Source organism: Crinia signifera, chromosome 6, assembly GCF_055691185.1.
Source record: "Crinia signifera chromosome 6, ASM5569118v1, whole genome shotgun sequence".
Lineage (NCBI taxonomy): Eukaryota > Metazoa > Chordata > Amphibia > Anura > Myobatrachidae > Crinia > Crinia signifera.
In genome coordinates, this window is record NC_139222.1 from 149,283,752 (window position 1) to 149,307,098 (window position 23,347).

At 47.1% G+C, this 23,347-nt stretch overlaps 1 protein-coding gene across 3 annotated transcripts in view; it reads left to right on the forward strand.

The window, feature by feature from the left end:
- Nucleotides 1-860: 860 nt before the first annotated feature.
- Nucleotides 861-23,347, forward strand: part of MTCL2 (microtubule crosslinking factor 2) — a 112,237-nt gene continuing 89,750 nt past the window's right edge. For 2 of the 3 annotated variants that reach the window (XM_083147597.1, XM_083147598.1), the window contains exon 1: nt 861-1,592. In XM_083147597.1, the coding sequence (XP_083003723.1) occupies nt 930-1,592 (663 nt within the window). In that variant the 5' untranslated portion in view covers nt 861-929. The remainder of the gene's footprint in view (nt 1,593-23,347) is intronic. The other variant, XM_083147595.1, reaches the window with a different exon arrangement.

Sequence of the window (23,347 nt, forward strand, 5' to 3'; positions counted from 1 at the left end):
TATGAAAAACATAGGTGCATGGCTGTAACTAGGGGTGCACAAAATGTAAGGACTCTGGGTAGCACGGTCGCCACCCCACTCTCTTTTCTTCTGGATAGCAGGGTGCCCTCACAACAAGGATCACTGTAAATGCTTCATACGGCCCGTTCAGTGCTGCACTTACTGGATCTGCCGACACCACACCACTTGCAACGGTATGACATTATGGGCAGAGCCGCACAGGGCATGCATTAAAGCCTTGTTATGGTGGTATACGGTTGTTGGGTCATATTGGGTCGACCACTACACGTCAAAATGGCTTAGGGTGACACATGAAATAGGTCAACATGCCCAAGGTCGACACGGTGGTTTGAAGGTCGACTCAATCATTAGGTCGACAATGGCTAGGTCAACATGGGGTCTTTTGAGCCGACGTGTGCCGACAGGCAGTAATTCATGTCCTGCCATCCACTAGGGCATGGAGGGAGAATAGAAGCATGGCGGATGCAGCCAGCCATGCAAGGGAATGTGGTGTCTACATGAGACAAAAAAAAAGTGAAAAACCCATGTTGATCTTTTGACTGTCGACCTAGCCATTGTCGAGATAATGCTTGTGTTGAGCTCACAACCATGTCAACCTTAGGCATGTCGACCTATTTCATAAGTCAACCTAAGCCATGTCGACCTTCAGTGGTCGACCCAATGCATGTCAACCTAATATTGCTCACACACCCGGCCCCCACACATCTCCCAACATGTATGACCCGGACCCAGACATGAACGTCTGCTCCTCTCGAATCCCCACATGCAGCAGCGGCTCTGACAGACAAAACACACGATGTTGGTGATGCCGTGGCTGCTGCTGCTGCAGGATGTGCCCCCTCCCTGGTCTGGGCCGGTCCTCTGCTCCCCGGCGCCTCCCCCTCCTCCCTCCCAGTAGTGTGAGGCTGATGCACGGAGGAGACACATCAGCTGCCGCCCGTTATATGCTGCAGCCCAGGACCGAGCTCAGAGCTGACAGCATCGGGAGCAGCGAGCACCGAGGCCGGGAGACCTGCATTTTGCACCAGGCGGGATACTGCTCCGAGCCCAGCATCCACCGGCGGATACCGGACATCCCCGGGGCTGTGATGGAGCCGGCAGGGCCCGGCGGGGGTGCCCCTCCCCCGGTACCCGTAAAGAAAAAGCTGAACCGTGCCCCGTCCCCAGCCCGCCCCAAGGATCTGACCGGGTGGTCTCTGTCTAAGGCTCGGAGACCGTCTCCGGTATCCCTGTCTATCCTCCCCCCGGGGCCACGCCGATCTCTCCCCTCACCCGGCACCAAGAAGCATGTGGTCCCGGCGACACGTACGGGTGGGAAGAGTAAGGTGCAGGCGGCGCCGGGGACGCGGCGAGGAACGGACAGTAGCTCGGAAGGCTCCTGCGCTTCAGAGGAACATAGCAGCAGCAGCCGGGGAAGCAGCGAGGAGGGCGGGGTGTCTGCGGCCTCCAGCCGCATCCAGCTCAGCACCTCCCTGGCCTTCTCTGACCTGACCGAGGACATGCTTGATGGTGGCACCGAGGGGCTCATGCGGGAGATGGAGGAGCTGCGCTCCGAAAATGACTATCTGAAGGTAAGCTGGAGCCGTATGGGTGGGGCTTCTCCGCGGGGCGTGGCCATAGCTGCCAGTATTATGGAATCTAAAGGTGCCCATACACTAGTATCTTCAGATCTGGCTGGTTGGAACAAAAACATGGTTATGGATGAGTGACAGTTTGTCAGTTTTCCAGCATTTCCAAGCAAATGGTCAACTGTCATTTGCTCTCATCCATAACCATGTTTTTGTTCCAACCAGCCAGATCTGAAGATAAATCTGCGTGTGTATGGCCACCTTAAAAGCTCATTCATTGTTCTTCTGGTCCCCAAATTGTTCCATGTACAATGTTTTCAGTGTGCTATGTGAAGTTAATGGTATTCATTGTTAGATGTGCAAATAATTTATATACAGTGTTTAAAAGACATATAATATAATTAAGGGATTTTTTTTTTTCATTTTCCATATTTGTAGGACAAATGCTGTTTTTTTATATTCAATATAATATTAAAATGCAGGCAGATGATTACATCTGTCCTGCTTCTTTGGGACATTTCTGCATCCCACCCGGGCCGGCAGTAATCTGTGGCGTGTGGGGCAGTTGGTAGTCTCCCCTGTCATTCGCTGCTCTGCCGGCAGTCCATGTCCCCAGATTTCGGGCAAACGTCCCATGATATGTTATTAGAAAATTGTGAGGTATGACACAGTGCTCATTTTCCAGGAGGCCTCAAGGCGCTGCAGACATAAAAACCAATGCACATGGTATATAAGATATACGTAATACATTGGCAGATTTATTATGCTCGGTGAAGAGATAAAGTGTCTGTTTTTATCACTGGCCAATCAGCTCCTAACTGTCAAGTTACAGGCTTGGTTTGAAAAATGACAGGTAGGAGCTGATTGGCCGGTGATAAAAACCAGACACTTATCACTTCACCGAGCTTAATAAATCTACCCCACAGTAACAGACAAGCCACACAGACAAGTTAACCAAAATGGAGGCTTGGTGTAGTCATTTTGTGTAATAACTTACAGGGGTTGCATATTTCACCCTCTCTAGGTCATTCTTGCCTACCTGACCCTCTTCATGCTGGAGAAAATACTCTGCGCCTGGACTTCCCTGGTAATGTATGATTGTCATCACCTGTAGGGAGCTAGGTAAAGGTGTCACCACAGGTGATGGCAATCATACATTACCAGGGAAGTCCAGGAGCAGAGCATTTTCTCCCTCATGGAGTCAGGTAGGCAAGTATGCTCTAGGTACCAGGTGAAACAGCCATCTTGGGCGCTTTTTGTAGGATTACTGGGTGGGATAGGTTACCCACATATGACATGACACAAAATGGGGTGATTGCAGCATCCTAACATTAAGGGCAGTATTCAATCCCGAGTCATGACTGTCAGGCCGGCCCAACTGTCGTGACCCAGTCCCGCTCTCTGCTTGCCCGACTGCATCTCAGCAGGCGGGATTCAATCTCCTGTTTGAAGAACCCTGAAAAGGGGGCATGGCTGCAAGATACACCAAGATACCTCTGGGAGCTCGACAATCCTTGGCCATTCTCATCAGAACGTTGAGTCCATTCTGCCGAAGTGCTTGTTCAATGCTGTCCTGAAAGACTGCATCGAATAGAGCCCCATTGGAAATAGCTGCGGGGGATTGAATACCCCCCTAAGAGTAGTGTCACATTAAAACTTTCTGGTCCATGTATTGTTCATCCCATTCAGACATGGCGAGTGCACTAGGAAGTTTACACTGTAGGCGGTGAGCCATAGAAGGATCCAATGTGTGGGAAATCTGACATTTGTGTAGTTTCATGATATTTCCTGTATGGAAAGATCCAGCCTGCAGATGAACCATGTGAGGCAATCATCTGGGGTGCACTGCATAGGTTGCTACTGGCAGGGTGTGCAGTCAGTGGAGGTACACATTACAGGAATATCACACAGTGGACACTTTAAAAGGAAATTCCATCATGGAAATAGTAACAGCTGTCTTTGTATAGGGCGCAGAAATATAAGTTGCCATAATTCAATCATTTTATGCAACTAATTACCAGCCTGTCAAGATGACGGAGCAATTTACCCTACAGGGGTGAGGAGCAGTGTTTACCCTTTTGGATATCTTTGGGTATCAGGAGACATTAGTTCTTTTGTAAATGGATGTAGTCCAGTAGTGTATGGTTATAAGGGCATGTATACAGGAAGTTGTTTAGATTCCTCCAGTTTGTTACATCAGCTGTTTGTAGAGACCAGGTGTCCCCTGATGGTGTGTTCTGAGGACAGTTTTATCTGAGACAGACTAGTGTCAAAATTTATACCATTTCACCTACATGCAGCAGGAGCCACTGCAGTCATTACATGTGGGGATAGAGTAGGTGTACTGGAGGAGTGGCACTTTAAGAAAACTTTACTGCTGCAGGCTCCTCCCTCCTCTATCCCCACCCAGACCCCAGTCTTAGAAAAAGTGCCCGGAGGAGTAGGTTCTCTGGGCCTATTCTCCTCAGGGAGTTAGGTCTTTTTTACTTTTATTTTTACCTTTTTCTTTTGAAAATATTTTTATTTTGACTGCTGATCACAGGCAGACCCCTCCGCAGGGTCTGCCTGCTCCGAGGGACCTGGAGGGGTGCTGGTCGCCACTGCCCGCAGTGCGCCTTCTATGCACCCGGCCACCGGTGCCACCGCATCGGGGACCCGCTGCAGCTGCACGCGGCTCGCGTTACGGGTCCAAGGCCTGGCCACTGCTCCAGGGATGAAGGCAGCATCGCTGCAGGTAAGCGGCGCTGTGCGCCGAAATGTGGCCTGAGACGGGCGGGCGCACCCGTTCTCAATGATTCAGCAGCCTGTAGTCTGACGGCCGCCATTTTGGGGAGCGTCAGTGGGGACAGCATCAGAGCGGAGGCTGTACACAGCGCTCCGCTCTAGTAAAACTACGCGCCGGAGGGAGAGGGAGGGCTTAGGTGACGTCAGCAAGAAGACGCCCTTTCTTTCTCTCCTCTCTCCCTGCTGCCGGCGCCATTGCTGTACCTCCGCAAGGCTGATCTGAGGACATCGTGTACAGCGCTCCAGCGCACGCACTGCAGTCCAGCGCCCCCCTTACCCACTACAGAGCAGGTCTGTAAGTTACTGGGGGATTATTTTTTGTGCACAGTTTACAGAGATTGTGCATAATCTCTGATACAAGGGCGGAAGGCTCCCCCTCCCTATCCTAGCTCAGCTCCGCTGTTTTAGGAATAGTATCTGTTGCTTTACAAGTCTGTGCATTCTTGTATATTGTGTCTGTGTGTGTGTGTGTGATTTTATAACTAATCTCATACACTGACAGTATGGCAGGAAAAGCTGCCTCCAAGGCTGCCCTTAAGGTTTTTACATGTAAAACCTGTAAGGAGCAGTTCACCCAGCATATAAAGGGTGTTTCATTGTGTGAATCTTGCTATAAGGCAGAGCACACACAGGAAGTGGAACCTCAGACACAGTCTTCTCAGTCAGAATCTTCTGAGCCTTTACTACAGAATGTGTTGGCTGGATTGGCTGCAGAATTATACCCCTTTTACACCGCCGAAAAATCCGGGTCAGCGGCGGGTCAGACCCGGATCCGCGGCGGTGTAAATGGGGGGTATCCGTTTCCATTTACACGGGTCCTCTACCCAGGTCCTGACCTGGGTAGAACACGGATAGGACCCGTGTAAATGTCGGTGTAAATGGTCCCGCTGCGGGTGCAGGCACCCGCAGCGGGTCCACAGCGTGCAGCGCTGGGGAAGATGTTCCCAGCTGCTGCGGGAGGAGGGGGGTCCCTGCGGCTGCTGAGGAGAGGGGGGTACCTGTCAGCCTGCTGTGCTGGGGGTACGGGGGTGCTAGGGGTGCTGGGGGTACCTGTCCTGCCTGCGGTCGGATCTCAGCGGAGAAGATGATGTGCGCCGCTGCTGTATCACCCCCCCCCCCCCCCCCGCATCCGGCAGCCGGTCCCTGCGGCGTATGGAGTGTCAGTATCGGCGGTCCCTCCAGCGCATAGGAACTAGTACTAGTTCCCATGCGCCAGAGGGACCCCCGCCACTGACACTCCATACGCCGCACGCCGCAGGGACCGTCTGCCGGGGAGGGGGGGGGGTGGTACAGCAACGGCGCACATCATCTTCTCCGCTGAGATCCGACCGCAGACAGGACAGGTACCTTCAGCACCCCTTGCACCCCCCAGCACCCCGGTACCCCCAGGTACACCAAGCACAGCAGGCAGGACAGGTACCCTCCGGCACCCCCAGCACCTTAAAAAAAAAAAAAAAAAAAACACTTAACCTGGGTCAGCCCTGAGATATATATATATATATATATATATATATATATATATATATATATATATATATATATATATATATATATATATATATATATATATATATATATATATATATATATATATATATATATATATATATATATATTATATTTCTATATATTATATATTTATATATATATATATATATATATATATATATATATATATATATATATATATATATATATATATTTCTATATATATATATATATATATTTTTCTATAAATATATATATAAAATATTATTTAAGGCAGGGCTGACCCAGGTTCAGTGTAAATGGTGCAGACCCAGGTCCGACCCAGGTCAAAGTGCTGTGTAAATGGGGTATAAAGCAGGGTCAGACCCTGGATACTCCAGCATTCAAAGACCAGGGTCCAACCAGGGTTTTTGGTGTAAAAGGGGTATTAGCTGCTTCTAGGAAGGACAGGGAGAGATTTCATGCTCACCTGTCCATTATGGGTTCTACTGAACCAGCCTGGGTTAAGACGCTTATGCAATCTGTGGCCTCTGGGTCCAACCCTGTAGCTGGGCCTTCACGGCCTTCACAAAAGCGTCCCAGATCTCCCATAGGTCTATTACAGGATGATAATGATACTGATGGGGAGGACGATGTGGATTTGCTTCAGGTAGATGAACCTGAATTCATTCAGGATGAGGCGCTACAGCGTGATGATCCTCAGGGGGTAGAGGGCCTGATTCAGGCTGTTCGCACCACACTTAATTTGGTTGAGGACGATACTCCGGTTCCTTTGTCCTTATTTGGGCGGACACAAAAACAACAGGTTACCTTCCCTGATTCGGCTGAATTAGACAGACCTCTCCTAAATGTATGGAAAACGCCAGACAGAAAATTCCAATTGTCTAGGCGCATGAAGTTACTTTACCCTTTTTCTCAAGAATCTAGAGAAAAATGGGAGACTCCGCCTCGAGCTGATGTCTCGCTGTCCAGGCTCTCCAAGCGGACCACGCTTCCAGTTCCGGCGGCAGTGGCTCTAAAGGAGGCCCCTGACCGCCGTCTTGAGACAACGGTAAAAACTATTTATACCACGGCAGGGGTCTTACTCAGACCAGCCTTAGCTTCAGCCTGGGTCAGTAAGGCCATGGAGAAATGGTCTGAAGAGCTTGCGTTGGGTTTACAGAGCGGTAGGCCCCGTGACGAACTGCTACAGCTGGCTCTGTATGTTAAAGATGCAGCTGTCTATACAGGAGAAGCTGCTTCAGATGTAGCTGAGTTGGGTGCTAAAATCTCAGCTTCAGCGGTATTGGCCAGACGTACTATCTGGTTAAGATCTTGGCAGGCGGAGGCCGACATAAAAAAGGCAGTAGAAGCTTTGCCTTATGCGGGAGATATGTTGTTTGGGCCTGAGCTTGACAAGCTCATTGCTCAAGCTACCGGAGGTAAGTCTACCTTCCTCCCTTCGGCCACTCCCCCACCGAAGAGACAATTTACACCGTCCTTTCGGGCTTTTAGAGGGGGCGCCTCATTCAGAGGACGTGCCAGGGGAGGTTTTTCGTCCTTTCGAGGACGCAGAGGCAGAGGTGGCAGAGGAGCCACAACCGCAGTTACCTCTACCCGTCGTGCAGAAACCAAGGTTGCAGACAAACCTGTGGCATGACGGGCTTCCCGCCCATTTGGGGGATCCCAAGGTGGGCGCAAGGTTATCCCTCTTCGAGAACGTCTGGAGGTCTCACTGTCGAGACAGTTGGGTGCTTCAGATTGTGGAACACGGGTACAAACTGGAGTTTGTTCAGGCTCCGCCGAACAGGTTTTTTACAACAGGCCTACCTGCTTTAGTAACAACACAAGCAGCTTTGGTCAACTCCATTCAAAGTTTTTTACAAGCAGGGGTCATTATACCTGTCCCCAAAGCTCAGGAAAAGCTGGGTTATTACTCAAGTCTTTTTCTAGTACCGAAGCCGGACGGTTCGGTAAGGCCCATTCTCAATCTGAAGCACCTCAACGATTACATCGTGTACCACAGGTTCAAGATGGAATCTATAAGGTCAGTCATTGCAAGCCTGGAGCCAAGGGAGTTTCTCTTATCACTGGACATAAAGGATGCCTATTTGCATATTCCGATCTGGGAACCACACCATCGGTTCCTCAGGTTTGCGATTCGCAATCAGCATTACCAGTTCAGAGCACTCCCTTTCGGTCTTTCATCAGCTCCAAGAACCTTCACAAAGGTTATGGCTTGCATGATATCAGCCCTTCGGATTCAGGGGATAACGATTGTGCCCTATCTGGACGATCTTCTCCTGAAAGCATCCTCTCCACAAAAACTACAACAGGATGCCCGGACTACCTGCGACTTCCTGGTTCAGAATGGTTGGATCCTGAATTTCAAAAAGTCTCAGCTGGAACCAACACAGAAGATATTGTTTCTGGGTCTGTTGTTCGACACTGTCCAGGAAAGGGTTTTTCTGCCATTATCCAAGGTCACAGTCATCCAGCAGAGGGTTCGTCAGGTCCTGACGCCTCGCAGAGTATCGGTGCATTTGTGCACCAAGCTGTTAGGCCTGATGGTGGCAGCCTTCGAGGCCCTATCTTACGGAAGGTTTCATTCCAGGACCTTTCAAGGCAATCTTCTAGCTCAATGGTCGGGATCCCATCTTCAAATCCACAAGACCATTGTTCTGTCCAAGGAAGCTCGACTCTCTCTTCAGTGGTGGCTGAATACATCCAACCTTACCAAGGGTCGCTCCTTCCAGTCTCAGGTCTGGACTATGGTGACCACAGATGCCAGCCTTCGGGGTTGGGGTGCGCTCACGCTGGGTCGCACCTTCCAGGGTCTTTGGACCAGCCAGGAAGCCCGCTTACCCATAAACATCTTGGAGTTACGGGCTATCAGGTTGGCACTGGCACAGGCCCACCCCCTTCTTGTCGGTTTGCCGGTAAGGATACAGTCGGACAACATCACGGCAGTATCCTATATCAACCGACAAGGGGGCACCAGGAGCAGGACAGCCATGCGGGAAGTCCGCCCGATTCTGTCCTGGGCAGAAACATACACCACCGGTTTCTCCGCAGTCTTTATTCCAGGAGTGGAAAATTGGGAGGCGGATTACCTCAGCAGGCAGGACCTCCACCCGGGAGAGTGGGGTCTTCATCCGGAGGTTTTCCAACAGCTGGTTCAGAGATGGGGGATGCCACAGATAGATCTCATGGCATCCAGACTGAATCACAAACTTCCCCAGTATTGTGCAAGGGCTCAGGATCCAGCGGCTGCGGCAGTGGATGCCCTCTCCATTCCCTGGGACTTCGACCTGGTATATCTCTTCCCTCCTATTCCGTTACTTCAAAAGGTACTCAAACGGATAAAGAGGGGAGCGGCAGAAGTCATCTTGATCGCTCCAGATTGGCCCAGGCGTCCGTGGTACTCCGACCTCAGGGACCTGTTGGTGGAGGAACCTTGGCGCCTGCCGCTGCGAGAAGACCTGCTGCAGCAAGGTCCATTTGTCTACCAAAACTTGCCTCGTCTACGTTTGACGGCATGGCGGTTGAGGCCGAACTTTTGAAGAGAAGAGGTATACCAGGAACAGTCATTCCTACAATGCTTAAGGCAAGGAAGGATGTAACAGCGTCTCACTACCATAGAATATGGAAGTCATACATCTGCTGGTGCGAGGCCAGGAAGGTGCCAAAGGCAATCTTTTCTCTGGCTAGACTTCTTGAATTCCTGCAGGTGGGACTTGCATCAGGTTTGAAGCTTGCTTCTCTCAAGGTTCAGGTTTCAGCCCTCTCAATATTCTTCCATCGCAGGATAGCGCTGATTCCTGAAGTACAAACCTTTTTGAAAGGAGTACTTCGACTTCAACCACCGTTCACTGCTCCTACGGAACCATGGAATTTAGTGGTGGTTCTAGAGTTTTTGAAGTCAGATGTTTTTGAGCCACTGGACACCTCGGATCTCAAATTTCTGACTTGGAAGACGGTGATGCTGCTGGCTTTGGCCTCAGCACGTAGGGTTTCTGAATTAGGAGCCCTATCGTGTAAGTCTCCTTTCCTTACCTTTTACAGGGACAGGGCTGAACTACGTACTAGCAGGAATTTCCTTCCTAAGGTGGTTTCTGCATTTCATGTAAACCAGCCTATTGTTGTACCAGTTCTTCAGGGTGAAGATGCTTCTCTGGATGTAGTCAGAGCCTTACAGGTTTATGTTAGGCGAACCCAACATCTAAGGAAATCTGACAGCCTTTTTGTGCTCTACGATGCACTTAAGAGAGGTTGGCCTGCGACAAAAAGGACTTTGGCAAGATGGATTTGCTGTACAATTAGGGAAGCCTACTTGTATGCACAAAAGAAGGTACCATCGGGAGTGTCAGCGCACTCCACGAGGTCAGTAAGTACTTCTTGGGCCATGGCGAGAGGTGTCTCCTTGACACAAGTGTGCAAAGCGGCTACCTGGTCGGGATCTAGCACGTTTGCAAAGTTTTATCGGTTTGATACCTTCGCCAGCTCGGCTACGGCTTTTAGTAGGGCAGTGTTACAGGAGCCCCAGAGCTCTCCCGCCCGGACTTAAAAGCTTGGGTATGTATCCCCACATGTAATGACTGCAGTGGCTCCTGCTGCATGTAGGTGAAATAAGGAATTTGGTACTTACCGATAATTCCCTTTCACCGAATCAGCAGGAGACACTGCACGCCCACCCAGCACTGGTTCTCCTGCCATGATGTTAGTGTGGTTTGTGTGTGTGAAAGATACGCTATTTCTATTGTTGCAATGTTTGTTGCATAGTTATTATTAGTACATAGGGAACTTTTCAAAAATCCTATGTGTTATGTTTTGTTAGTATGTTCACGTTATGTGCATTGTCTACTAACTCTGTTTATGTTTTAGCTCCGTTCCCTACCGGGCAGGCCCTGGTCTCTCTTCTCCTCTCGGACACAGTTTTTCTAAGACTGGGGTCTGGGTGGGGATAGAGGAGGGAGGAGCCTGCAGCAGTAAAGTTTTCTTAAAGTGCCACTCCTCCAGTACACCTACTCTATCCCCACATGTAATGACTGCAGTGTCTCCTGCTGATTCGGTGAAAGGGAATTATCGGTAAGTACCAAATTCCTTATTTTTGGAATTTTCAAAAAAAGCTGTTTTACTGCTCCTAAATGGGAGACACTATGCCAATGCAGAATTGTTATGCTTAGTATAGTTGGTTATGACAACATAGTGTGCTGGCTTTTATCAAAAGCAGGCTGTTGCTATCCAGCTGAGAAACTGTAAATCACAGCATGGCTTGCCAATCTGTAGCAGGCAAGGCATGATTGGGACTTATAGTTATCCACAGCTTAAGAAACCCAGGTTACATACATCTTGAAGAATCAATTTATCTTCTGTATAGAGCTTATTTCCACTAACATATAACATAAAGGGGTCCTATTAGCCGCAATGTATTCGCGGTTGTGACTCATCGCGGCAGCGTCTGCACTTTACGGTGGCCGGAATTTGCAGAAACGTTGCATAGGGCAATTTTCAGTGGCCTCAGTCTAAAACCAGCCTTTGTAGGGTATGAGATCAGGTGACGTTGCTGGTGTTTAACCGCCGTTGAAACGGCACCTCGCACCCATCGCAATTTAAAGGATCGACCCCTTAATGTACGTACAGTAGTGATGATACCCACTTTCTTGCCTCTTTCCTAAAAATACAATTTAGAAAGATTATTGGCAAACACAGATTTTATTATAAATGTTAAGTGCTCCCTTTTGTTCGTTGGAGTACATTGTTTTTTTTTTTTTTTTTTTTACTCTTCTGGGTGGCCATATGTAATATAATTAATTACTATAATTGATTAGTGAAATATGTCTTTATACATTGTCTTTACCAAAAATCACTATAATTGTCACTATTTCTGTGCTTTCTTGGTGACATGCCATTTTCCCAATATACAGTATCCCTTCATCTTACTTTTGTGATATATATGGATGGATACTATTGGGCGCGTGCTGTCCATACGGATGGGATATATATATATATTTTTTTTCATATAATACTGACAGCACAGGAAATCATTGTGATCTGAGACATTGTGGTGTTATTTAAAAGTACGTTGTTGTGGCTATTTAAAAGTAACTTTTTATTTGTTGTATATTTTTTTTATTTTGCTACAAAAATATCTGCCTGTGCTCACAGTGTCTACTTTTAAATCCAAGCTGCTTATTTTCAAAACTAACCATTCCTTCTTCATGTCTGTTCTGATTGGCTCAGTTTTCATGCTTTTTATATACACAAAGACCCAACACACACAGGATGTTCTCCCCTTGGTGCACAGTGCCATAATTACTTCCAGATGATCTCTGCTTCATGGGACAGTGTGCGACCCAAAATTCTCATGCAGTCACTTTCTGTCTTGTTAGCCAATACATTAGGGGCCTTATTCTACAGTAGTTCACTCTTTCTGACAAAATCCTTCTTAGATGGACAAAACCATGTGCACTGCAGGGGGGCAGATGTAACTGATGTAAATGTGCAGAGAGAATTAGATTTGGGTGGGGTTTTACTTCAAAGTGAGATTTATATTGCAGTGTACAAATAAAGCAGCCAGCATTTACCCTGCACATAAACAAAATAACCCACCCAAATCTAATTATCTCTGCACATTTTAAATCTGCCCCCCTGTAGTGCACATGGTTTTGTCCATCTAAGAAGTATTTTGTCAGAAAGAGTGAACTAGAATAAGGCCCTAAGTCACCAGGAAACTACTGTAACTCCACACTAGTGTATAAACATCTATCGGTGCATTTCACAACCAGTGGGGTTGGTGTGTTATTACTTTAGTCATGGGATCTACCTCATTTTGGGTAGTGGGCCATAATGCAGAGAAATACTACAGGATTTTAGTTTCTTCATGTGCTCCTAGCTATTTGTAAAAGAAGCATCTTATTTCTAGTGGTTTCACTTACACTATGTCTTTGCACACTTGTGCATGTTTGTCTGTATTTACAGTGAATACATTAGGCAGGAAGACACTGGTTTGACTGTTGCCAACAGCATTTTTCCAGTTCAGTATAAAATCGAATGAGTCTAATGACTCTTCTGTAACATGGACGTCATATAGCCCCAGGAAACTATTCTGCAAATTATGCTGTTCCCATATTCCCCCAAATAAGTTTCCTATTTACTGTATTAACCTAAAGTAAAAGGGTATTATAAAACAAGCACCCATCCACCCCCCCCCCCCCCAAACTACATATGACATGAATTTAAGGGCATACCTATTATTCTATTATAGGTACTTGTGAGTTATCCGGGCGTCCGATTTTTAAATCGGGACATCGCATCGCATGCGACCATCGGATGCGATGCGATGCGATGACCCGATTTTTCCATAGGAATCAATGTTAAAATGGACTGAGTCCATTTTAACATGGAATTCAATGGGAAAAAGGGTCCTTTTCATACCCCTACTATCCAAGTGGGCATGGAGTTGGATATAAACCTGTGGCGAGCGTAGCGAGCCACCGAGCCCGAAGCGTGGCGAGCGTAGCGAGCCCCGCGAGGGGACACGGAATACCGTCCCCTCGCGGGGCTCGCTTCGCTCGCCACGCTTCGGGCTCGGTGGCTCGCTACGCTCGCCACAGGTTTATATCCAACTCCATGCCCACTTGGATAGTAGGGGTATGAAAAGGACCCCTTTTTCCATAGGAATCATTTTAACATTGATTCCTATGGAAAAATCGGGTCATCGCATCCGATGGTCGCATGCGATGCGATATCGCATCGCATCTGATTGTATGCCTTAACTTAAGGCATACAATCAAAAAATCGGACGCCCGGATAACTCACAAGTACCCTATTATACTATAGACTGTAAGCTTGTGAGCAGGGCCCTCCTACCTCTAGGTCGGTTTGTTACTACCCAGTTTATTTTATCACTGTTTCCTAAAGTGCAACGGAATTTGCTGCGCTATATAAGAAACTGTAAATAAATAAATTATACACCATATAAGGGTTACACCATACTTTTTGTAATAACAGTTATATTTTGACAGACTTTGGAGGGGGGGGGTATTTATTAAAGATTGGAGAGAGAAAAAGGGAGAGCTAAAGATGAGGCTGCTGTTATGTGGCCTGCACAGCGTGACCTCTAACGTCGTCACGCTGCGCAGAGCCGCACTGCCCAGGACGGGAGAACCCGGGCAGCATCTGAGCACCCATGCGCAGTCTAATCCCGAAATCCCGGCATTTTAGGGGCCAAATCCCGGGATCCCGCCGATCCCGAGATTGGCCACCCTAGTTGGGAATTTGCATGTGTGGGGCGGCGTTTACCTGATCGCTCGGCTCTGAATATTTGCAGCCCAGTGATCAGGTCCAGCGATCAGTGTGTATACCAGTGATGGCTAACCTTGATGCTCCAGATGTTGTTTAACTACACATCCCAGCATGCCCAGCTACAGTTTTACTATTTGGCCACGCTAAAATTGAAGCAGGGCATGCTGGGATGTGTAGTTCAACAATAGCTGGAGTGTCGAGATTAGCTATCAGTGGTGTGCACAGCTTGCGATGCCGATGTGCACCCAGGTGGGACCGGCATCGCGAGAAAAACTAGACTGTGCAGGCAAGCCAATTTTGACTATATTGTGACCATCCTGATGTTCTAATAAAGTCAACATTGATCCCAGGCCTACGGGCGCTCTTCACACCGTCGTAGGGGGCTACGCCCCATTAAAATTACAACTACATTTTTTTGGAATAATGTTTGTATTTTTGGTTTGAGGGGATAGGAAATTGTAGCTTATGGCTACACATGGCAGTGGGCGAGGGGCAGTGCGGTGAGGGTGTTTTGGGGAAGGGTGGTGGGTGAGCGCGTAATGGCGCATGCACAGAGCCCCAGGCCCCGTGCATCGCAAGGAGAGTCTTCTTTAGGAGCCCTGTCCCTGCGACCATGAGGTTATACATTGGTGCAAAATCTATTGCTTTTACAAAGCAGTTGTGGGGGTTAATGGGGGTGTGGTGTTGTGGGGTGGGGGTATGTTGTGTTATGGATGTTGTTGCTGTGCTGTAAGTGTAGATGTTGTTGCTGTGCTGTAAGTGTAGGTAGGTGTAAAGTGCATGGGTTGGTGGTCTAGTGGTGGAAATAAAGTGGGTGTGTGTATTGTGGGAGCATGAAGGGGTGTTTCAGTAGAGTGCCAAAAGTACCTGTTATCCGTTGGTGGTATAGTGCTGGACTGGTGTCGGCAGACATGCAGCTTAGAGGGTAGTGGCCTGTTTGTGTCCACGGCGGGCGCTGGTGGCAGGCATCGGCCACAGTAGTTGTGTGGTAGGCAGCAGGCGCAGGCAGCCGGTGGTGGCAGGCATCGTGCAGAATAGTTGTGCCGCAGGAGGGGGTGCCAGGCAGTGGGCACAGGTGGGCAGTGGTGGCAGGCATCTGCCGCAGGCTTGCGGTGGTAGCAGGCACAGGCAGGCGGTGGTGGCAGGAGGGGGTGTGAGTCTGTGGGCGCAGGGTAAAGGTGGCTTGCGGGGCTGAGAGCAGGCTTTTGGCAGCAGTCGGCAGCAGGCGCACGGCTTTCTCTCCACAGTCTGTGTGGAGCGTGTTCCCGCGAGACTTGGACTGTGCTGCCGTCCTGCAGCGTGAGCTAACGCGAAACTGCTCTGAGCGCAGGAGCCGGGGCAGAGGGACTTACGTGTTTAATGGTGTATTAGGTGTGCGTTATAGCGGGAGTTAGGTGGACATAGGTGTGTGGCCTGCAGGGGTCTCATATATATTTGGCTACTATTTGGCATGTGTTTATAAGGCTGGGTGGGGGTGACCCCGCCCAGCGTTATAGACACACTCTGGGGATGATCGCATAGTCAAAACTGTCCATAGCCAAAACGTTACAGTGTGTGCGCGCGCACCTTAGCGATAAAGATGGAGATTTTTAGTTGTTTAATTATTTTTTAAAGCTGAGAGAGATCAAATTGGGTACTTATGTAGTATCTGGGCTGCCGATTTTGTGATTGTATGCCTTACCTTAAGGCATACAATCAGATGCGATGCGATTCGATGCAATTTTGCATAGGATTCAATGTTAAGAAGGTCCTGTTCATTTCCCCACTATCCAAGTGGGCATAGAGTTGATTTTATATAGCGTGGCGAGCGCAGCGAGCCACCGAGCCCGAAGCGTGGCGAGCGAACGCATATTTCTTAAAAAGTATTCTGTGTCCCCTCGCGGGGCTCGCTACGCTCGCCAGGCTTCGGGCTCGGTGGCACGCTACGCTCGCCACAGGTTTATATCCAACTCCATGCCCACTTGGATAGTGGGGAAAGGAAAAGGACCCCTTTTTTCCCATTGAATTCTATGTTAAAATGGACTCAGACCATTTTAACATTGAATCCTATGGAAAAATCTTGACCATCGCATATGATTTGGTCGCATGCGATGCGATGCGATTTCTAAATCGGACGCCCAGATACTACATAAATACCTCAAATTGTAAGAGATAAAGTACCAACCAATCTACTCCCACATAATATTTCTCTCTCCTAGCTTTTGGTAAATATCCCCTAAAGGCCCCCATACATTTGACCGACTTGTCCTTACGACAAGCCGGACCCAATTCTCCTGTGCGATTTATCACCTGTAACGGGGAACTGCAGCGGGTGGTGAAGAGCAGGGGGCGGTCATCATCATCATCTGCGGGACACCGGGACGTGCATCGGGCAGCGAGTGCTTTCACTAGCGGGTGGCAAGTCCTGACCTGGCCGGGCGGGGAATGCAGATATCATCATTAACCTGTCAAATGACTGGCCGTTCTCTGATTGGCTGAGAGCTCTCTCAGCGAATCAGAGAACGGTCAGTCATTTGACAAGTTATTTTAAAAATCTAATGCCCGCCACTGCACTGCCCGTCCCACTGATGATATCTGCGTTCCCTGCCCGGCCAGGTCAGGACTTGCTGCACGCCTCGGTGTCCTGCAGATGATGATGACCTCCCACCTCACTGCTCCCCCGGTCAGGCATATATGCAGGGAGGTCGGACGTGATCTTATGTGCTGACCATCTGACCTCCCTGATCCGGTCCGATGCGCACAGGACCGCGCATCAGATAAGATGTCGCACACCTGCAATTTTGTGCCGATTTTACCCGGTTATCTGCCCGGTTAAGTGGACTAATCAGATGAAATCGGCCCAAAATCGTATAGTGTATGCGGTCCTTAAGAATCTATACCAATGACGTAGTTATCTTTGAGTTGATAATCAAATGCTAGGGCTGTATATTACCAATAGATGGTGAAATGTATAAATTGAAAAAATATTGTATGGAGAATACATAATAGCATAACAAATTGTAATTTGACCAACTTGCTAGACATTCAAATATTCTGTGCACTTCTATAAATGAGCAATCAAACAAAACAATTTGATATTCTCTGGTGGAAATGGGCCCATATGAAACCAGTCACTCTTATTTTCAGTTGAGTTTTAGCACCTACTGTCTCAGTCTTGTGTTTTTTTTCATCTAGAAGAAACAATATGCAGGGGTCTGTTACATATTGTGGGGTTATGGCCACACCTAACAGCAAAAGTAAGCTCTCTTTACATGTTGCATGGAGTATGGCTAATCCATATTTGTTTTCCTCCTGAAAGAACTAGACCTGGGATCATAGGGAAGATGATATCTAGCAGTGCTTCACTCCTTAAAGCTCAAGCGTCAGAAACCTGAAACTTTGCTAAATTGACTTAATTGACAACTTAATTGGCACTAATGTTTGGAATACCTCTGCTAGGAGTGCTTTACCTGACAAGGTTGTAGCCTATATACAGTAATAGTGCTTCCTTGTTGCATCTCTCATCTCAGTGGGTAAAATTGTACGCTTGTGTAGAACTACAGTATCTTCCTCCTCCTGCTGCAGGGAGTGATGTTGCTCTCTGTGACATCATCATTCAAGAAATCCTGCCTCAGAATGCCATACGAGTGGCTCTCTTTGGCGCAGTTGCTAGAAATAAAAGTTCTAGTAAACCTAGTTTTTCAAGCACTACTGTACTAATCTCTGCATAGTTGTGCTTTGGAAATATGACCGTTTGAGGGTACTTGAGACCTCCTATCATATGAAACAATGAGAGGTTGGCACTTTCATATTGATGTCACTTACATATTCGGCAGATAGTTCCTCCCTGATACCCTTTTCACACCGCACAAATAACCCGGATCTGAACCAGGTCACTTTGCGGTGTGACAGGGCCTTTTGAAAAAAAAAAAAATGGGTCCAGCAATCTGACCCAAAAACCCAGGTCCAGCAACCCAGCATACGGGTTGCTGGGCAGTGTGAACGGGTAACCCGGGTTAAGCGACCCAGGTTCTGTTCACACTATAGGCAGTATCCTCTCCAAGCACTTCCTCCCCCCCCCCCCCCCCCCCCCCCCCCCCCCCCGATGATACTCCGCTCCCAATATAGTCGTTGACCAAGCTTATTGCCGGGTCACTGCGGGGAGCTTTGCCACGCAAATGCCAGATTGCTCCTGGAATGGACCAGTGTCCGAATCCAGGATGTGATCCAGCATTTTCAATGTGAAAGGGGTATCAGTGATAATCTATAGTAAGGTTATACTCGCACCAGCGGTAGACAAGCTTTTGATTTTGAAGGGGGCATTTATCAATGTTATCTTATAAAATCTTAAAATACAGTACTAATCGGCTTCTAATTTCATCTTTTGCCAAGCTTTGTTAAATAACCCCTAAATGTTCTCAGAAATTGGCAAATAAAAGTCCAGCTACATGAGTAAAAATGAAAGCTCTTTGTTTTTCCTCATTTACTGCTGTACAATTAAAACCATGACTTTGAATAGTTCACTGTAACAGCCAGATCAATATACACATAGAGAATTCAGTGTTTGTAGATGTATAATTGACATTGAATTTCATTCCAGCTTAAGCTTGTCTTTTGTACATCGGTATTGCTCCGGGCTCTGGGGGCTTAGACCATCAGCGTTTATGCTTGATAAGGTGGATTTCATTTTTATTAATGGTGTTCTGTACTGTTCACATTTAAAAGAGCCAAACCTTATATATGGGTTTTCGTGTAGCCTATCATGTTATTGCTGCAGTGTTGAGCTTGTTCCTGTCCTTTTTCCTATGCACCATTTTACTGTTTCATGATTATCAGGAATGTGTTCGGAGATAACATCCAGTTGTGAAGATTCATTCCCAGTTGGGTATTATTCGCTGATGTGAAACTACAGCCACAGACAGGATAGCATAGCAAAGGACAAAGCATAAAATGACAGTCTGCAATATATAAAGGGTCTGCTAATAACATCCCCAAATATATATTAAAGGTCCGACGTCTCCTAAGATTTCCAGTTGTATGACATTGTATTTACCTTTGTTATGCAGTGGAGTGCAGTCTATTGCTCATTGTCTGCTGTTTTCTGGTTAAGGGGCTTCATTCATTGGTATTGTGTTAAAACCCCAGTGACACCGCTTGTCATACATGCTTGAAATGCAGTGATTAATGCTCTAAAACGCTTGTTGTCTCCTATTGTTCACATTACGTTTACTTTTAGGGAACACAAGACAATGGAGCAGACAGTGTGGCCACAAACTACATTCTCACACAAGTGCAAATAGTATTGGTTTTGGGATCATTGGAACCAGTGGTTTGCATTTATTTACCTGCTTATATTCTTTTACTAGTGTTTGCTGCCTGTGTTTAGGACCCGAAAGGAGGCTGAATGAAATGTTTTTTTTATTCATTATATTCATGATGTATATTGTTCTAATGGACTCCATAAACTCTTTCACATTTATTTGTAAATGCCGATAGTAGCTTTGTCTGTGACTGATGTTTCTTCTACTCTTGCTAGTAATCCTCCAGAGAGATCAGATTATTCATTGTTGCAATTCTTCCGAAATCTAAGTTCCTGCTGCATAATCATGTCTATTTTGGATGATTGCTGTTCTTCCTCTTTAAATGTCTGGGTAATGACTAAACATTGTCATTAAAGTCTCCCACTTCACGTTTTGGCATGTTTAGCTATCATCATATTTGTGTATGATGAACCAAATCACCGTTGTATAGCTTTGTTGTGAAAGTCTGTAGATAATCTGTACCCTAGGGCTTCTGGGAAGTTGTAAGGCTGAGAGAGGTGCAGGTTTCTTTATACTGTACTAAAGTGTTTCCAAAACTGCACCATTACAATCCAGGTGTTCAGGATATTCATGCCTGCGACCAACTGGATAAATAAAATAGTTTGAGGTACTAATTTAGTCACCTGTGCTTAAGCATAGATATCTGCAAAACCTGGACTGTAATGGCAGAGTTTTGGAAACCCTGCTGTATTGTACTGTACTGTAAGCAGGAGCAGATTAGCCATAGACCAGTGAGGCCCACTGTCAGCCAGTGATTTTTTTTTTTTTTTTTATGTGGTTCTATCCAAAGTAGCGGCCCTGTCCCCCTCCTACCTGTCATGTAATGCGGACGCCCATTTATATCCATTGTGACATCTGTAAAAGGGACAGAAGTGGGTGATATTTGCGGGTGCAACAATTTCTGGGCTCTATTGGGGAGGGGGAGGATATTCATGGGATTATTGCAATGAGTTTTTTTTCTGATTGATGGCGGATTTGGGGTCTATGTTCAGCCTCAGTGAGGGTAGTTGGGGTATAATTTGAAATGGGAAGGTTTGTTGTTTGTCACAGCAGCTTAAAGGTCTGGAGGCTGGTAGACTTGCAAGTATATTAAAACCAACCGCTTCCACACAGGTGTAGTGATGCATTAATCCCACCAATTTTGGTGTTGGTTTGATTTGTGCCACCCACACGAGGCCACTTTTAGTTCTCAATCAGCCCCTGACTGTTGGGAGGTTTATTCTGTTTAGTAGTGATGACTTGTGTGATACATTCCCTATGAAGCCTTGATATTTCTAGTGTGGATACTGTAGATGGTACTGTATATGCGAGTCATGAGAGTAGACCGGCAGCATTTAAATATATGTTCTTAATAAAAGTAATCCTATCTGTTATCATCAGACAAAAAGAAGCCTTCTTTCATAGTTAAGCCCCTATGCTACATATATAGATTCATAAAATATTGCAAATACAGAACCTGCTCTAACACACAGGGTGGTATTTATCAAAGCTCAAAAAAAGCTCTGCTTTGCATTTTACAGGCACTGTGGTCCAGTGGTCGCCAACCCGAGTAGCTTGCGGTAGCGACCCAGATGGCACGACCACTCTGCAGCCGCCCGCCCATCCCTCCATCGCCCACCGCCGCTTCCCTATGGAGAGGAGGAGAGTGCATCGTGTGTCTCTCCTTCCCCCCCCCCACTGAGTGTATCCTTGTGACTGGGCTGTCAGCCAATCAGGGCTTGCGGGCCAGCAGCCAATCAAGAGCTGGCCCGCGAGCTTTGATTGGCTGATGGCCCAGTCACAGGGACACAGTGAGGGGAAGGAGAGATGCGCAATGTGTTGTGCTCTCCCCCCACCGCCCCCCTTCGAAGGGAAGGAGCAGAGACAGACAGCAAGGGAACACTGGACTTTCCTCTCCCTGGCAGCAGCTGGGAAATTCTGGCACATTGGGGGCATATGTGTTTTTGGCACTGTGGGGGCATTCCTGGCATATTGGGGGAATATGTGTATCTGGAACTGCACTATTGGGGGCATATGTGTATCACACCCCCATTTTCATTGGCCGCACCCCATGTGGCATGTCGCTACACCCTTTTTTTGGCGCGCGCCTATAGTACCGCCAGAGTATTTTATTTAGAATGGCACCACAATTGGGCAAGCATTGTTTATCTGGCACTGCTGGAGGGCATTGTGTTTATGGCATTCCTGTGGGTATTGTATAACTGGCACTGCTATGGCACATATGTATATATGGCATAGCGTCTATTCATGGAGGCTCTGAGAGCTGCTGGCCATGCCCCATAGCAAAAAAAATGGGGGATGTGGCCTCGCAGGAGTACCACGATAGTCAGTCATGCCCCCTAAATGGATCATGTCCGTTCGCCAAGGGACCCTGCACATGCGCATACATCAGTATGCGCATACGCAGACTGAAAACTTTGCTCCCCCGTGCAAATGTGTGGGGGAGATATTCATTCAGAATGACCTCCTTTTTGTATTGTGACACTGTTGTACTCCTCTGCTAGAGGGTTTGAGAATGTCCTAAATTCTCAGGCTGTCCCATCCACTTATTGATCATTTTACTCATCTTTATAACGTTACTATCCCTTGAGGATGTAGATCAGAATTGGTAAAACACACCTATCTAGTCATGTATTCACATTTATAGTTCTGATTATTTATTGTCTCCTTCACTTTTAGCTCCAGTAGTGTTGCTTACACCCAGCTGACTGCAGTAACCTTTTGCTTTACTAATTCTTACGTTCTGATAGTTTCCACACAGTTTTGACGATCTGGATTACAGCAATTGCTGGCTGCAGGGAGCAGAGTGTTACCAGCAAGCAAAGGTTAACCGTTTCACTAAAACGATTTCGTGTTTTTTTTCTTCTTTTAATTTAGAAAATGATGTGTAGATTATATTGATATTCAAAGAATAATTGGGTTGTGTATATATTAACCTTTGAAAAAACTGTTGTATTGTAAGGGGGTGCAGCCCACCAAAAAGGAGGTACACCACCTCCTGTACACTAGAACCAGATAGAAAAAAATGATTCCAGTGTGGCACAACCCTCTTAAACATATGTCTCCAAACACCGTGGGTATAATAACAACACAGGTTTATTGAATAGTACAATTTCCACAGAAAAAAATATTTGAATGAATTTACTTATGATGTTGGATGAGATCACACTTTTTAAGCAGACATGAAGTACAAGATAATTAATCTCACCATAATCTCACCATATGAGTGAATTGCGGTGGGCTATAACTTCGTAATAGCTCTGCGGCACCACCGCAGATGGCTTCATTAATACTGGTCCCCAATTAAAGTGCTGGTGTATTCAGGTAAAGTGTCCACTCGCTTTTGAAAGTACAAAGTTCCAGAAAGTGCACAAAGTGATGTGTCCAATGTAAAGCTGCAACGCGTTTCGGAGACACGCCGGTCTCCTTTTTCAAGCTGAGTATGGACACACATCAGATCCTTTTAGTCTCCTGTACCCACTTCCTGGGTCAGGAGATTTTCAGTGGCCAATGGTAGCTCCGCGACTATTAAATAAACCTGTGTTGTTATTATACCCACAGTGTTTGAGACATATGTTTAAGAGGGTTGCGCCACACTGAAATGATATTTTAACCTTTTATTAGCTGCTCTGTAATCTTACTTTATATAGTTGTCAATGTGGTATATTCAATGCTGCTGGCGAGCTGTGGCAGCGAGCCGCGCTGCCTGCTCCCTATCACAGTTTGCCCTGTCCGTATTCAACTGACCCCTCTGCATACGCCGATTCCCCCTCGCTCCGTTTTAGGAGCGAATGTGAATCGGCGTATGCGGCCACTGAAACAGCTAGACTTGTTTGGGAGGATTCCCCTGCCACATTGGGCGGTATTCAATGTGAATACCTGCGAGGTGCAGCGAATCCT